The sequence below is a fragment of the Vipera ursinii genome, assembly GCF_947247035.1.
Source record: "Vipera ursinii genome assembly, chromosome: 6".
Taxonomy (NCBI): Eukaryota; Metazoa; Chordata; class Lepidosauria; order Squamata; family Viperidae; genus Vipera; species Vipera ursinii.
Genome location: NC_139515.1, coordinates 31,849,766 through 31,867,559, shown reverse-complemented (window position 1 = coordinate 31,867,559; position 17,794 = coordinate 31,849,766). Strand labels below are relative to the sequence as shown.

Below are 17,794 nucleotides of genomic sequence, written 5' to 3'. Positions count from 1 at the left end.
ATTAATGAGATATTCTTATATATTTTGGGGGGTTTTGTATATATTTTATTGGTATTTTTAACATAACATAAATCATTCAGTAATTTGTAAACAGTATGTTGTCTGGGTAACATTTATAAGACAATCTTTAACAATTGATTTCTATAATCTATATTCCATATGTTAATTTCAGTTGATTTCCCCTTTCCCCAAAGTATCTTTCTTTGCAAACATTAGCTTAAAACAATTCTCATTATTTTGATAAACAACAATTAAGTACTGGTATATAATTTTTCCAATATTCCTATTTGTCATTTTAGTTGCCTTATCGTAAATCCTGTTACTGTGCTTATTTCAGCTTATTTCTCCCAAATTCTAAATACACTTACTAGTGACAATTTTCTCAACAATTAACTACATTTACATTGGTGGATTTAATTCTATTTTTTCAATATAAGCCCTCTCATACTTTTATATTTCTTAATCAATAGGTAAAAAAGTAAAAAGAGAAAAGAAAAGAGGAGAGAGACAAAAAAGAGGAGAAAAAGAAGAAGAAAAAGAAAAGCACTGAAATACAAAAATAACATACTACTTAAAATATGTATCCCTCCTAATTTAATATATATTCCCTCAATTTCTTATTCTTTTTGACCATAGCTGAGAAGGTATTTAATCTATTTAAACTTTAAGCATTCCATTCAATAGATCTAATCATCTAATCCTTTAACTCTCATTCAAAACATTTTTATGCTTTTCTTATCGTCACATTTAAATAATTAAAACGTTCGCTTTGTTTACATCATTTCAACTTTTTTTTACAGAAAGAAAAAAGAAAAAAAACATATTGTATTAGTTAAAAAAATTCATCCCTCTAAAAGTAATGTATTCTAAAGTTTTTCCATTTCTTTAGCCATATTCAAACAAATGTTTCTTATCGTATTAGTTAACAAAAAAAATCATCTCTCTAAGAGTAATATATTCTAAAGTTCTTCCATTTTTAGCCATATTCAAACAAATGTTTCTTTTTTAAGTATTCTCTCTGATAAGTCCCATCATCTATTTTCTCGATTTCCATTTTAATCTTTTTTCTCTGGCCATTACCTTTCTTAATCAGTATGTTTTGCTGCATCATTCGTTTCCCTATAAAGTATTTTTTCTCATTCTTTTCCTTATCTTCAAAGTTGCTTGGACATGTTGAAATATTTCCCATTTGAATTAAATCATGATTTTTTTATTTTATACGGTTCCATCTTTTAAGTCTCTATCCTCAGAATTATGTTCAGTCATCTCTACTGTGTTTTCCTGTGAAATTAAGTTGGATTCATACTCTCAAGGTTGTTATGTATTTCTTTGTGGTTTAAAATCATTGTCCTTTGAAATTGTTGCCACTTAACATATGTTTCCTTTTGTAAAGTATTCATTGCTTCAGATTTGTTACTCTCACTTTGTTTACACAGCTGCATTTTTTAAGAGCTTTGAGGGTCAGAAAAAAAAATTCTCACACACCAGTAGGTGTCAGCGTTTGCTCATTTTTCAGATCTTTCTAGTCTTCTCTCTCTCTAAAGGGTAAGTTTCACCGCTTCCGGTAACCAAAAGGAGGGAGTAGAATCCCCCTCCTTTTCCCCCCCAAGATCTCTTATTTTTGGGACTTTCTTCTTCAGGAAAATAAGTAGGATAGAGAAAATCAATATTCTTACCCAGATTCAAGCATGCTGTTTAAAATCCGCTTAGTTTAAAGCTTATGACTTCCGTTGTTTTCAGCTATGACTGGACAATGGAGTTAGCCAGCCTTTTCTTCTGTTGGTTTCTGGGAGGCTTCTCCTGGACCATTCGGGGAGACCGCCATCTCTCCTAAGTCCCTGGGATTTCCTTCCTTCATTCCACCACTTCAGGGTGGGTTCTGGCCCCTTGGGGTCCTCAACAAAAAGATATTTCAGCCGAAGGGTTTGGCATTCTGAATCTTCCTACTGCTCTGCTGGAAACAGGAACCAGAAGTCCAAGATATTCTTATATATTTTGGACAAGTACTTAGTCATTAATCTAGATGACATTTTGATTTTTTCAGATCTTTTGCTACATTCCACATATAGGAATTCATTACAGTGCCTATGCAAAAACAAACTACATTAAGTTGGAAAAATATGCCTTCTTCAGTTCAACTATTGATTTATCACATCTCTACAGCAAACATGCAAATGGATCCTTAAAAAAAACCCAATCTCTACTTACATGGTCAACAACTAGAAATGTTAAAGATTTCCAACATTCTAGGTGTTCTATGCCCACATCAATTTTTAATTAAAAGTTTATACATTCCACTAAGCAAAATATGTTGACAGTGAGAACACATTGGCAAACTACAAATTCAACTAGACCTTTCAATTGTTAATTTTAGGAGAAATATTTTTCTCAATTATCTAATTTGCTGACTTTCAACTAAACCATAAACTTTAATACTTAACAATAGACTACATGCAGTGCTTATTAGTGGAATTCAATTCATTAGTTTTGAATTAAACCATCTTGAATTGAAAACATTCCATTTTGACCATTAAAACAGCTGCTGCAAGTGTAAAAAAGGTCTGAGCATTTTAGAACTGCTTCAAACTTGGAAAAATTATTAATTGTTCAGTTTTGAGTTCAAATTATTTCTGAAAGGCTGAAATAAGCCCATTTTCTGTTTGAACCCAGGCTATTTTGAAATCAAGGCACTTTAGTACAAATATTGTGAGCATCCCTAGAGGTTATGTTCATTACTAAATGAAGTAGGTTTTTAATAACATCTGAGCTCAGGTGAGCTCCCATTCTGTTCACATATTATAGGAATTAATATAGGTTGTTGTTAAATTTCCTGGAAATACTGGTAGGTTTTAGAGACACCTTACTTCTCTAATAGGGTGAGTTTCCTGTTATATATGTTACTAAGCCAGGAAAGACTAAAGCATCACACATCATACTGCAAATACTACAATAGCATAATTTTAATCCATTTTGTTGTTAAATCCAAGTACCAGTGGCTAACATAAACCTTAAAATTGGTCTACTATATGCACAGCCCAGTATTTGATGCTAACCTAATTCCAAACATTAATGAAGCTATCATTTTGCAGCACTGTGATTAACAAATTAATAATTTAATTAATTTAATCAAATATATATACTCTAAAACAGGGGTCCCCAAGCCCCGGGCCATGGCCCACTACTGGGTCATGAGCTATTCAAAGCGAGTGCACATTCATGCCCCCTTGCGCGAGCAGCAGGTGAGCGCATGCACGCACATTCCATTTTCATGAGCAGTGGCCATACATATCCACTGCTCACACAAATGGAGCTGCCTGCTTTCCCATTGCTCAAACAGAACCATCCCCTTTTCCTCCCACTCACCCCATGCCGGTCTGCAAAGCTGGAAAGGTTGGGGAACTCTGCTCTAAAATCTAGCTTGATTACTGTTTATCTGAGAAGACATTTAAGGTCTGAGAGCCAGTTTGGTCTAGTGCAGAGATAGGCAACCTTGGCTCTTTTATGACTCTTGGACTTCAACTCCCAGAATTCCTGACATTTTTGTCATGCCTTTCACTAGCTATTTTGTGCAAATATTAATATTTTTTTTCAGAAGATTTAAAAACAAGAAGCATTACTGTAATTCAATCTATATATGTTTATCAAGTTTATCATATTTTCTATATATGTTTATCAAGAATTTTGCTAGTAAGGCTTACTTCCATGCAAACAGTCTTGGGGTTTATCGCTTTGCTTATTAGTTGAAAAGTATCTGTGCTCCAGCTCCAAGCCAGAAATAGAAAATTAATTAGCAAACACCCCCCCCCCCATACACAAACACAGTTTATGAACTAAAACTAATGCTGATGCTCTTGGTCTTTCAATTTTTTTTATCTGAATAAAAAGTACATTGTAGAAAGTGTTTGTATCACAGGCTCAAAGCCCAGCTTTAAAAAGGCTTAGTTACACGACAGTATTATTTTTTGAGAGTTTCAAATGTATCAGAATAGGAAAAAAAAAGGAGTGAGTGGTTTTAAGTATTCAGCTGATGGGTCAACAGAGAAGGGTGCAAAATTCTACACCGGTCAGTCATCATCTAATGTTCTTTGTTGTTCACCTTTTGTAGAGTAGAGCAGATGGAAACAGCTTTTCTTCTGCCCTGCTCTGTAACTTCCTTGACAATGCCCAGTCTATTTTCTTGTGTAACACACTTTTGTATTCAAAAAAGCAGAACAAAAATATCACTAGCATTAGAAGGTTACTATCCGATTTCGAACTAAACACACACATTCAACCGTACGTTGGTGCTGCTCACAATTTACAAAGGAGGTGGCAGTTTTAAGTTGTAATGACACTCAACAAACAAATCTACATTTTGTTAAAAGCATCACATTTCTTACTTTTTTTTTGGACGCGGACTGATTGCACTTATAATCTGCCTAAGAAAGATGCGGTTCAATCGGACACCCGGTTAAAAGCATCTTCCAATAGTGTTCCCAAAAGCCATTAGTCTCTTCCCACGATAAATAGTAACCAATATTGCAAATGAATAAATTATCCCTCCTTTTTCTTTATTCTACATTTTTAAAACCAAAAGCTGTCCAAACGGCACTTCGGGGACGGGGGAGGCAAAAGGCAAAAAAGGGAAGCTGCCAGAGAGCGACGACGAAACCAGTACAGTACACTCTCTTTCTTCCGAAACCTTAAACATCTCCCTACAGAGCACAGTAGAGAAATACAGAATTGCCCTGATCAAAGCTAGGAACCGGTGCGGGAGCAAAGGGTAAAGAGTGTACAATCGAAGATTCCTCTCTGGTCTATTTCCCGAGCCCCACGGAACAGCCTCGGGAACGGCAGAGAGAAGATGCATCAAGTGCCAAAAGGAGATGTCACTCACCGACTCCGTATTTCTCGTGCTCTGTAGGAATCCACATGCTCAAGAGTGCGCCTTTTGGTCGTCTTTTTACAGACAATGCCAGAAACAGCTGCAGATCCTCTCCAGCTCAAAAAAACAGCAGAAGCTGCTGCCGTTGCCAACAATTCCCTCCCACACGCCCAGCGCTACTAATTACAGCCGCGATTGCTCTTTGCGCGCGGCTCAGCTTAGCTCCGCAGGCTCTAGCGGCGAAGTCATTGTTCTGATTGACTAAACCAGGCGCGCTCTGGGACAGTTACAGCGAGCTCCGCCTCCGCCCCATCGAACCTTCAAAGGGCCCCTCTGCATGCTGGGAAACGGAGTTTTTTGCTCACCAACCATCCCGGGAAGACACGCCTATCTAACATGCAGCTCTTCTTGGAACCCGTTGGTGAACCAAAAGACGCCCGCACCCGGCATGCTTTGGGCCAGGTAAGAAGGAGAGCTGGCGCCAATCCACGGCTGGAAGGTGGGGCTTTGGGGAGAAATTTCTATACCTATATTACGGCCTGGCGAGATGGCTTGTTCGCGGGACTGGGCAGCGGAGAGGAGGAAGGGTGAGTCGGTTATATTCTTCCCGGCGCTTTCCCCACTCCTGGGGAGAAAGCTGTGGCGCGTGCCTCGAGTGTCAAGATTCCCGGGGGTTCTGTTTAGAAGCTCAAAAGTGAAACGCTGGGCAAATTTGAGGGTCGGGGTTAAAGGCTTAAAAGAGAATCTAGTTCCTTTTCCGCGCGGCAGCGAGAAATCCTTCAATGTATATGTAACCCCGTAAAAATTGCACCTTAATAGAAGCATTAAGGAATCGGGTTTCAATTTTTTTAATATTGTTAAAGGGCAACGTGGCATTTGGAGGGGAAGGGGAGAACAGCCATTAAAAAGTGGCTTGAAATGAGTCGTCGTAGATACAGTAGAAACATTCCACCCTTATATTTCTGTTCAGATCTTCGCTTGCTGAACTTTCAACATGTTATGAATTGGTGGTTAGAGGTCTCATAGAGGGGAAACAATCCGCTCAGCAAAACTGTTGTTGAATTAAGCGCGTGGTGTGAATCCAGCAGGGGACATTTATAAAGGATTTTGTACCTTAAGGTGAACAAAATCGGTGGTCATTTATTAATAAAACAAACTGATATAGTGGGAATTCAAACTGCAGTGCGGTGCTTTGTTAATTGGACATAAGTACTACAGATAGTCCTTGATGTATGAACACAATTGAGCCCATCATTTTTGTTGCTAAGTGGGACATTTGTTAAGTGAATTTTGTCCTATTTTACAACTTTTCTTGCCACAATTGTTAATCACTGCAGTTGTTAAATTAATCTGGCTTCCCCTTTGACTTTGCTTGCAGGCGTTGGCAAAAGGTGATAACATGACTGACTCTGAGACACTGCAACCATCATAAATATCAGTCATTTGCCAAGCATCTGAATTTTGATCACATGACTATGAGGAAGCTCAGTGGTTGTGTGAAAAACAAGTCACTTTTTTCAGTGCTGTTGTAACTTTGAACAGTCACTAAATGAACTGTTGTAAGTCAAGGACTACCTGGATTGCATTGGTGTGACTCGTTTCTAAATGAGTATGTTTATATGTAATTGTTTATGAGGTGGCAGGCCTTTACATATTAAGTGAAAATGTTGAAGATAGGTTTGTAAGTACTTTGAGTTTTGCCCTCAAGTGCACTTTTTTTCACAATGAAGAAAATACCTTGATTTATTTAACTGATTTGTTTACTAAGCCAGAAGCCCCCAACGTTTTAGGCACCAGGGACTTGTTCCATGGAGAGAGGTTTTTCCGCTGACTCAAGGGGGCGTGGTTTTGTGTGCTGCCTGCATCCCGCGTATGGGACTTCGCTTGTATGCGTGGACCATTTTCTGGCATGCTGCAGACTGGTGCCAGTCCTTAGACCAGGAGTTGGGGATTCCTGTACTGTATATTCCCTGAGTTTCTGGTAGCCATGGGCCGATGCTGATTCTCCAAAGCACCAGAGGGCAAGACAAGAAACAATGGTTGGAAACAGATCAAAGAGAGAAGCAACCTGGAATTAAGGAGAAACTTCCTGACAGTGAGGACAATCAACCAGTGGAACAGTTTGCCTTCAGAAATGCTGAGCGCTCCATCACTGGAGATTTTTAAGAAAAGACTTGACAGTCACTTGTCTGAAACAGTATAGGTTCTCCTGCTTGAGCAGGGGGCTGGACTAGAAGACCTCCAAGGTCCCTCCCAGCTTCTATTCTATTTCTATTCTTATTCTTATTCTATTCTATTCTAATTGGGGATCCCTGATTTAGAAGATGATTTAAAAGGCAAAATCTGGAATAAATCTTGAACATGTTTTTATATATAAAGCTTATTAATAAAACCATTTTTAATGTTTCCCAATTCATCTTCAATGTCAGAATCCATTTATATCACATTCATAAATGTATGTTTAAAACATCCCCCCCATGGATTCTGCCATCTCCCAAGGAAGGAGGAGCATATGTGGATTCAGCCTGCCTTAGGTTATTTCAAAGGCCAAGGGAACCTTTTGAACTGGGGGGAACAAAAGGGAGGGTTAGAGAAGAAGGCATCTGGCTTGTGTCTTCTTTTAACTCTGGAGAGGAAGAAGGCAATAACCATAAAGATTTGAAGTTCCTTTTTTCCCACAAAAGGGATGACATGAAGTAGAAGGATGGGGGCTGACCAAATGGGGTTGAGGGAAGGGGGGATTGAACCGGGTACCCTTTATAAAATTTCAATTTGTAAAACAATACTAAATCCTGTCTTGTATTCCCACAACCAAGCATGTCCTAGTAAAGATTCCTTTTGGACTAGAACTGACTCCAAGAGTTTTTGTTTTCCTAAGACGTGGATTGGGATGGGTCCTGACAGTAGACAGGACTTGCACTGAAAGTCAACCTGGAAGGGAGAAACCTTACCGGGGGACTTTGCAACAAATATTATGTCTGGCGACGAAGCAAGAGAGGAGGGAAGCCCCACGGAGAGGGAGTCTTCCCCCCGAATGGAATCCCAGAGACAATGGGAAACTGAAGCGGCATATTTCCCCGGGGAAGAAGCCGTGGAGCAGCATGACCGAAAACCCCAGTGGTCGATGGGCGTAGGAAGGAAAAATGAGTGGGAAAAGGCATCGGGTAAAGTGACCCTGAGATGGAGCGACCACCAGCCGGAATGGAGGCAACAGATGGAGAGCTCCCTGCACGCCAGTGAGGAGGAGCGGATCCTGGAAAAAGCCATTGATCTGATGAAAGCAACCCTGAGCTCACTAAGGGAGGAGAGAGCTGAAAAATGCAACCGAGGCAGCACCTGGGGCCGCAACTGGAGAGGTAACGGAGGGGATCCAGCACCTGAAACCCTGGAGCTGTCCAACGGAATGGGAGTCGCTGCCTCAGCAGTACCCCCCCTCCAGGACCACAGACGGGGAGCAGGATGAGGAGAGAGACCGTCCACAGCGCAGACAATGCTCCAGTCAAAGACTCCCGCCCCGGGAAACAAAATTCAAGGGGGAGCCATCACGATTGGGGTTTTTCTTAACCCAAGTCCTTAGCTATATGGAAGAATACTGATGGGACATCCCCAGTGACAAAACCCACATCCGAATTGTGCAATCTGCCCTGGACGGACCGGCTGCAGACTGGGTGGTGAACCTACATGACTCCAGTGCCCCAGAACTCAACAATTTCAACCGGTTCATGGCATCCTTGAGGCGGCATTTCGAAGATCCCTTGGCTGATCATAAAGCCCGGGAGAGAATCAAAACAGTGAGGCAGGGCAGACAGCCGGTGGCTGAATACACCCAAGAATTCCGAGCCATTGCCAGCAAGCTGCACTGGCCAGAAGACATCCTCCTTAGCCATTTCAAAGACAGGCTAAACTATGACCTGTATGAACCTTGCCTGTCTCGAGGAGACCCACACCATCTCGACGACTGGTATCTCCTAGCAGAGGAGGGGGAGATCGACCTTACAAACTAAGAACAATTTTGTTGAACAAGTGTCCCTATTATCTAAACATTGGTATATATTTTTAAAAAATGTTTTACAGTGCAGAATACAAATAATAGTTAAGTACTGTTGCATTTATACAGTAGAAACTGGAAAGTATTAACATTGTAATGATTAAACTAAATTAAACCTTTCATAATACAAAATTTATATGGATGTTAAATATAATTTCTAAGATATAAATAAAATTTCTTAAATTGTACAATTGATGCTGAATATAACACATTGTTATTACATGTTTTTGAGTTGTTATTGATTTGACAAATCCATATATTTTGTTTAAGGGGAAACTTAAATTCCTCAATTAAAGTTCTACCTTTTAAAAATTATTTAAAGTGTTAATTCCTTGAATAGATTTTGTATGTGAGAGAGAAAGAAAGCATTTAAGATCTGCACTTTGTGATTAAAAAGATTATATGTGGAATCACTTTGGAAGAATATTTCAGCTGTAATTTTATAAAATGTTTGCATTTATTATATGCAACTAAACTACAAGGTACCTTATGTCAGACTAAATAAGCCATGATACGAATGCATTTTGATATTGGTTTTATTCAGTAGACTTTTGTATGTTCATATTGCATTACTAAATATGTAGTGAATCTATTTTCAAGAGTCATATTTGGGGCAATAAAAACAACTAAAATTTCATTTGCTATGCCTTGAATGAAACCACAAAATAGGCAATCTGAACAATAGAAGTTCTTAAATGTGAAATAAGATCATTCACATTAAACCTTGCATTAAAAATATTAAACATGCTAAGAAAATCAGAAAGTTCACTTCCCCCAAATTTTGTTACATGATCTAATATCTGGGTAACAAATCTCTGGATGACCACTTGGTGGTAACAAAGAGATACAGAAAGCTGATAGCTTCTTGCTGGGTGAGGATAGCTATGGGTACAACTTTCAGGTTTGTTCAGATAAAGTAGCTCTTGTATAAAATATTTTCAATGATGAGCAAAGCATTAAAATACAATTATTGTTTATTTTAAATACATCTGGAATGGTCTCTCTAGAATAGGGATCCTCAATCCCTGGTCCGTGCACCGATACCAGGCCGCGGCATGCCAGCAACTGGGCCGCACAAACAAGCAAAGTGGGATGCAGGCAGCACACGAAACCACATCCCCTCCGGTCTATGGAAAAATCTCCACGGAACCGGTCCCTGGTACCCAAAAGGCTGGGGACCTCTGCTCTAGAATGCACACTTGGAACATCCTTCTTTAGGTCATGATCTGTATCATACATGGCAAAATACACATAATTATGTAAAGTTGAATATTACTCCATGACTCTTTTCAAATACCTTGGCAGCAACATGAACTGTTACTACAATGCTAAGGAAAATATATTTTAAGTTTGGTCTAATTTGGGCAGCTTTTCCATTCCAACTATTGAAGTCTTTCTTTTTTCTTCCATTCACATATATTTCAATGTGTCTACTCTGGTACCCATCGCAACACTTGGTAATGCTAATGAAATTGCAGCATGTAAAGCTTCCTTGTTGAACGGGACTGGTAAATGTGTCTGTTTAAATATAGCTGCATTTCTGTCAGTCTTTTGATCTGCAGTATTTGAATCTTGTTGCTCTTCTTTAACCTACACAGTTATGAATTCATGCTATGAAGCAGCAGATGCTTGGAAAGATCAATATATGGAGGCAAAGAAATGGCTCTGCTAGAGAATATACTTTTTTTCAGAAAGACATAAATCTTTTTCAAGGATTGGTATGATATGGACTTCTAAAAGTCTTGCAAATAAAATTCTAAAAGTTGACATTTTATATAAATCTTTTTCTGATCACAACTCAGTTCTTTTGGTATTTAGATAAAAGAGTTTGAGTTATAGATGGAGTTTAAATGAATCTATCTTGGAAAAGGAGATGATCATAAAGGACTGTAAAAAGAAATTAAATGAATATTTTGATAATCTAGGTAAAGGGACAAATTTAATGACTGAGATGCTAGTAAAGCAGTTATGAGGGGTTATTTTATACAATATAATTGTCTAGAGAAGAAAAAATGCCAAGAAAAGATGCAAAAGATATTGGATGAAATTAGAAAAAAATTGAATTGCAAAAGATACCTATGGACTCTAAAATTTTACATCAAATTAAACTGTTATGGCAACAACTGTTTATATTAATAGTTCAAGAAATAGAAATAAAATTGATTTATGTGAAGCAAAGACATTTTGAGTTTGCAAATAAACCAGGAAGATGGCTGGCATATAAACTAAGGAAAGGGAAAAGAGAATGATAAAAAAATTGTGAAATCAACAATGTAGTAACATATAGAGCTTATTAAAAAGTCTGTTCATAATTTTTATTTCAATTTGTATAAAAAGCAGGAGTTAGATATGTCTAAAATAGATGAATATATGTTAAGGGTTGCCCAAAGCAGAGCTCCCCACCCTTTCCGGGTTGGCAGTCCTGCACCTGTGCACATGTGGGCCGTGCGCACCTGCAGCAGTGCTCGCAGCAGTGCTTGTGCCCGCATGCATGTGCGAATGGCCATTAGTGCCCATGCTTGTGCGCAAATAGGCCACTAGCACCCGCCCACATGTGCAAACGGGGCTACTAGTGCCTGCATGACAGCATTAGCATGAATGGGAGGGTGCCCGCACATCTGCGTACACTCGCCAGCCATTACCAAGGCCTGATGGCCAACAGGCCATGGCTCCGTACTGGGCCACGGCCCACAAGTTGGAGACCCCTGGCTTAAAGTCTCACAATCTCAGAGACAATTTGAATCACTCAGTAACTATGTTTGAAATATCAGAAGCTATTAAAAAAATGAAATCAGGTAAACCTCTAGGTCCCGATGGCCTTACAAGCCAATATTATAAATTCGGTGAAGATGAATACTGTATAATGAACAATATATCACAGCGGGGAAAGATACCTCAAACCTGGAAAGAAGCTAATATTGAGTTACTACTGAAGGAAGGTCAAGATGTTACGATGATAAAGAACTACAGACCAATCTCATTGTTAAACAATGACTATAAATTTTTGCTGCAGTTTTGGCAGAAAAATTAAACAAGGTTTTACAGGCATATTTTCATGAAGATTAATCTGGTTTTCTGCCAAAAAGACAGTTAACGTGAGGACTGTTTTGAACATTATTGAATATTTACAACAGTGATGGCGAATTAGACACCAAGTGTCCAAAAACCGCCCTCTGCCCCACCCTGCCCACTCTGCCTCTGCTCTGCTCCATCTGCCCTGCCCTGCCTCCACCCACCTGCAGGACCACCCACTGGCTCCACGGCCTGCAGCAGATCACCCAGGTGGCTCAGCAGTGCCATGGCGGCCACGCTCTCTGCCCATGCCCCGCAGCATCATCTGTGCACAACGGGGCACAAGGGCAGACTCTTGTCCCTGCTGCCCGGCTGCCATGTCCTTGTCTGCGCTGTTCCACATGAGCCATGCCCAGGGGCGACTCCTCCAGGGGGGGCTGCCAGTGAGGAGGGGGCCTTGGGGGAGGTGGGGCTGGGGTGACAGCATGCGTGCCCACAGAGAGGGCTCTTGAGTGCCGCCTCTGGCACGCATGCCATAGGTTTGCCACCACTGATTTACAGTATTATGAGAAACAGGCAGCTTTAATATTTTTAGATGGAGAGAAGGCCTTTGATAAACTAAATTGGGCTTTTATGCTTAAAGTTCTGGAAAATATGGACTTTGGAGAGAATTTTATTCAAGGGATTAAAGCGGTTTATAGATCACAGCCCCCTTCATGGATTACTGCCTTGTTGTGGCGAACGGGCTTGCGTAATTCAATGAAGCTATGAGCTATGCCATGCAGGGCCACCCAAGACAGACAGGTCATAGCAGAGAGTTCTGACAAAACGTGATCCACTGGAGAAGGAAGTGGCAACCCACTCCAGTATCTTTGCCATGAAAACCCTATGGACAGTACCAAAAGGCAAAACGATATGATGCTGGAAGATGAGCCCCTCAGGTCGGAAGGTGTCCAATATGCTACTGGGGAAGAGCTGAGGGCTAGTACTAGTAGTGCCAGAAAAAATGAAGCAACTGGACCAAAGCCAAAAGGACACTCAGCTGTGGATGTATCTGGTGGAGAAAGAAAAGTCCAATGCTGTAAAAAAAATTTCTCCATAGGAACCAGGAATGTAATATCCATGAATCAAGGCAAGCTGGATGTGGTCATGGTGCTGGGGAAGACTCCTACGAGTCCCTTGGACTGCAAGGTGATCAAACCGGTCAGTCCTAGAGGAGATCAATCCTGACTTCTCTTTAGAAGGCCAGATCCTGAAGCTGAAACTTGATGAGCCTTGGTGGCGCAGTGGGCTAATGCCTCCTTAAGTAACACCAGCTGCCTGCAATTAGTGCAGGTTCGAGTCCCACCAGGCTCAAGGTTGCCTCAGCCTTTCATCCTTCCGAGGTAGGTAAAATGAGGACCCAGATTGTTGGGGGCAATTAAGCTGACTTTGTAATAATGCCGCTTGGGTGTGTGTGTGTGAAAGCCCTAATAAGCAGGCATATACATAGAATGAAGGCTACTGCTAAGCTTGTAAGCCGCCCTGAGTCTTCGGAGAAGGATGGGATATAAATGGAATTAAAAAAAATATTTTGGCCACTTAATGAGAAGGAAGGACTCACTGGAGAAGAGCCTAATGCTGGGAAAGATTGAGGACAATAGAAGAATGGGACGACAGAGAATGAGGTGGCTGGATGGAGTCACTGAAGCAGTAGGCGTGAGCTTAAATGGACTCCAGGAGATGGTAGAGGACAGGAAGGCCTGGAGGAACATTGTCCATGGGATCGCAGTGGGTTGGACACGACTTCGCAGCTAACAACAACAACAACAAATAGATCACAGCAAGCAATAATTGTTATTAATGGTGATCTAACCAATTCATATGAAATTCAAAAGGCTACGAGACAAGGATGTCCCTTGTCTCCCTTGTTGTTTATTTTGGTATTGGAAGTTTTGATTAGAGATATTAGACAAGATAAGAAAATAATAGATATAAATATCAAGAAGAAAGTTTATAAATTGAAGGCATTTGCTGATGATTTTGTTATATTCTTGCAAGACCCAAAAAATAATATAGAATATTTGATGAGGAAATTAAATGAATTTGGGGTTTTAAGATAAACAAAAAACAACAATGCTAATTAAGAATATGATCTCAGAGGACTGTGATATATTAACTAAAAATCTGGTTTTAGGGTTCACAAAAAGGTAAAATATTTGGGGGGGGGGGTTTCATATTGAAAAATACAAGCACAAAACGTTCAGTATGCCTGTCTGGAATGATATCAAAAAAAGGACTTGTTAAGATGGGATAACCTGTATTCATCACTATTGGGTAGAATTTCTGTAATTAAGATGTCTTACCAAAGAAGCTTTTTATTTCAGACATTACCAATACTTACAACCGATACACCATTTAAACAATGGCAGATGGATATTTCTAAGTTTATATGGCAAGGAAAAAAACCCAAGAATTAGATTATAAACTACTGCAAGATGCTAAGTAAAGAGGGGTTTGGGTTTACCAGATTGGAAATTATATTTCAGTGCTTGTTGTTTGGTCTAGCTAACCTCCAGAACAAGAGGCTACAAGGTCTAGAATGGGGCTTTTTAACCTTTTCACAGATTGTACCACTTTTAGGGCATGACCATATTTTAGTACCATCAGTGCTTAGCAAGGTGTCAAAAACTTGATGACTAAAAAAAAGGGGGTGATTTTGAGTTTTACCGATTAGATTCATTTGTTGTTATAGAAGTGGCTAGTTTATAATATGGAAAAGTAAAAAGTTGAGGTTCAATGTTAATGCTTCCTTCTATTGCAACAGAGGAAGTCTGTTCTTTTTCCCTTCTCCCCCTTACTTCCCCCCTTTTTCCTCCCCACTGTGTCCTACTATTTGATTTGTATTTTTGTATTTTATTCTATAATCTAATAAAATATTACAAACTGTAGAAAAAAAAGGAAAAAGTACCAGTTTAATTTCTTCAGTGACTGTTCCTTTGCTGAATCGCTTTCCCTTTGCACTAACAAATGTATGATGAATTTATCCAACTTTATTAATATGGCTGGTTGAGGAATTCTGGGAGATGAAGTCCACAAATCTTAAAGTTGTTAATTTTGTAGACCCCTGTTTGGCCCTTCTTCCTCTCTCCCTTCTGAGCTCTCCTTCCACAGTGTAGTAAGAATGTACCCCCAATCCCTTCCTTATACCATTAAAGACAAGGAATCAAGTGCAAAGGAAGAAAGGCTCACAAAATAAACACATAAACTCCATTTTTTGTTCTTTAAGCTGCCTCAGGTGTATCACATGTCACAATGTTGCAAACTGAGACTGAAAGGCTCCGGCAATTGTGAAAAGCTTTAGCCTTAAATTAAGCCTGTTTATCTTCAAAGGAAACTTTCCTTTTTTTATTGAAAAGTTTTACAGTACATTTTATTTATAACAAAACAAAACAAAACCCCTCCCAACCCCCTCCCCTCTTCCCAACCCTCCCCAACACCTCCCTCCCTCCCCCTCCCCCCTCCCCGACTTCCCAGAGCTAAATACAAGTTATAAAAGTAGAAACAATCATAATCTACCATATGCAAACAACAATAAACTATTAAATCTATCGCACTTTAACTCTTATAAAATGACTACAAGCAATATAAATATCACATCAATACTTATTCAAATGCTAAATGAAACTTTAGTCCCATATTTATTCTGGATGTAATCAATCCATTTTTTCCACTCCACAATATATCTCTTTTGCGAATGGTCTTTCAAATACGCTGAGATCTTTGCCATTTCCGCCAGGTTGGAAACTTTTAAAGTCCATTCTTCTATAGTCGGCAGTTCTTCCTTCTTCCAATATTGCCCTACTAAAAGTCTTGCTGCCGTAATTAAATTCAACATCAACTTAGTGTCCACAAAAGTAGTGTCAGTAATAATGCCCAGTAAAAACAATTGCGGACAAAACTTTAACCTTTTCTTAAATATCTTCTGCATATTCCACCAAATTTTAATCCAAAATGCTTTAACCTTCTTACAGGTCCACCATATATGAAAATACGTTGCATCTTCACCACCACACCTCCAACATTTAGGCTGACAGTTCGGATACATACTTGCTAATTTTTTAGGATCTAAATGCCACCTATAAAACATTTTATAAAAGTTCTCTCTTAAATTTTGAGCTTGCGTAAATTTTACATTTTTCACCCAAATCTTTTCCCAAGTATCCATTGTAATGACTTCTTGAAAATTCTGAGCCCACTTTATCATACAATCTTTAACAAGTTCTGTCTCTGAGTCAATTTCTATCAGTGCAAGATATATCCGTTTGATATGTGCTTGACCTTGATTTCTAATTTGCTTTACCAAATTTTCATCAGTCATTGAAAAACCAATTTTCTGATCTTCTTTCCACCTGGCCTGTAATTGCCCATACTGAAACCAAGTTTGAACAATCTTCTCGTAAGAAATTATACGGCTTCAAATGCCATACATTCCTTTCCAAACTTAAAATTTCCTTATATGTAGTCACATCATGTTTAAACCCAACACTTATATTTTCTATTGCGTGTTTCGGTATTGCCCATAAAGGTATCTTATAATTTAGCTTATGTCTATACTTTTTCCAAACTCGCAACAGAGCATGTCTTAAAATATGCACCTTGAACACATTATCCACCTTCTTATCATACAATAGGTATGCATGCCAACCGAATAACAAATCATGACCTTCAAGATTTAATAATCTCACTTGTGTTAGATTAATCCAATCACTTATCGCTGACAAAGCAGCAGCTTCATAATATAGTTTAAAATTAAGCATTTTAAGACCACTTCTCACGCGTATCCTGCATAATCTTAAATTTAACTCGTGGCCTTTTCCCTGCCCAAACAAATTTATTAATACCCTTTTGCCATTCCTCCAAATTTAAATCCTTTTTAAGAATAGGTATCATTTGAAATAAAAATAGAAATTTCGGCAAAACATTCATTTTCACTGCTGCAATTCTTCCCAATAGAGACAATTGTAGTTTTTTCCAACTATCCAATTCTTTTTGAACTTTTCCCCATAGCTTTTCATAATTATTTTTATATAGCTTTGCATTTGAGGGTGACAAATATACCCCCAAATATTTAACCCTTTTGACAATTTCAAATCCCGTTAACCCTTCTAAAGCAGCCTTTTGTACTACTGTCATATTCTTAGACAACATTTTAGTTTTTTGTATGTTAACCTTGAATCCAGAAACTTCCATATTGCATTATTATCTCCATCAATTCTACAACAGAATTTTCTGGCTGGATCACCGTAACAACCAGATCATCTGCAAACGCCCTCAGTCTGTAATCCTGATCTCTTATTTGAATTCCCTTAATTTTTTCCGAATCCCGTATTTTAATCAGTAATATCTCCAATGTTAAAACAAATAGTAAAGGTGACAGCGGGCACCCCTGCCTTGTGCCCTTTTCAATGTTACATACTTCGGTCAGACTATTATTTACTGCTGTTTGCTTTTGATATAGTGCCCTAATTGGTTGTAAAAATTTATCCCCAAAATTAATTTTATCTAATACTTTCAACAAAAATTGCCAATCCAATTGATCAAAAGCTTTTTCAGCATCCAAAAAGATCAACGCTGCAGCGATCTGATTGTTTCTTTCCAGAAATTCCAACAAATCAACTATATGCCTCACGTTGTTCTTCATTTGTCTACCACTTATAAACCCAGTTTGATCACCATGAATTACTTGTTGCAGTACCCTCATTAATCTGTTAGCTAAAACCTTAGCAAATATCTTGTAGTCCGTATTGAAAAGTGATTTTGGTCTATAATTTTTTGCTTGAGTGACATCCTGGTCTTCTTTCGGTATCAAAGAAATAAAAGCAGTTTTC

The 17,794-nt window shown here is 38.9% G+C and overlaps 2 protein-coding genes across 3 annotated transcripts in view; one reads left to right on the top strand and one right to left on the bottom strand.

The window, feature by feature from the left end:
• Window positions 1–5,015, bottom strand: part of LOC310642662 (dedicator of cytokinesis protein 4-like) — a gene marked incomplete at its 3' end in the record, with an annotated part of 101,524 nt that extends 96,509 nt beyond the window's left edge. Inside the window, exon 1 of the mRNA XM_083366548.1 lies at window positions 4,877–5,015. Coding sequence (XP_083222674.1) covers window positions 4,877–4,913 — 37 coding nt within the window. The 5' untranslated portion in view covers window positions 4,914–5,015. The remainder of the gene's footprint in view (window positions 1–4,876) is intronic.
• Window positions 5,016–5,315: 300 nt separating this feature from the next.
• Window positions 5,316–17,794, top strand: part of ZNF277 (zinc finger protein 277) — a 143,719-nt gene continuing 131,240 nt past the window's right edge. For both annotated transcript variants that reach the window (XM_083366707.1, XM_083366706.1), the window contains exon 1: window positions 5,316–5,451. In XM_083366707.1, the coding sequence (XP_083222833.1) occupies window positions 5,412–5,451 (40 nt within the window). In that variant the 5' untranslated portion in view covers window positions 5,316–5,411. The remainder of the gene's footprint in view (window positions 5,452–17,794) is intronic.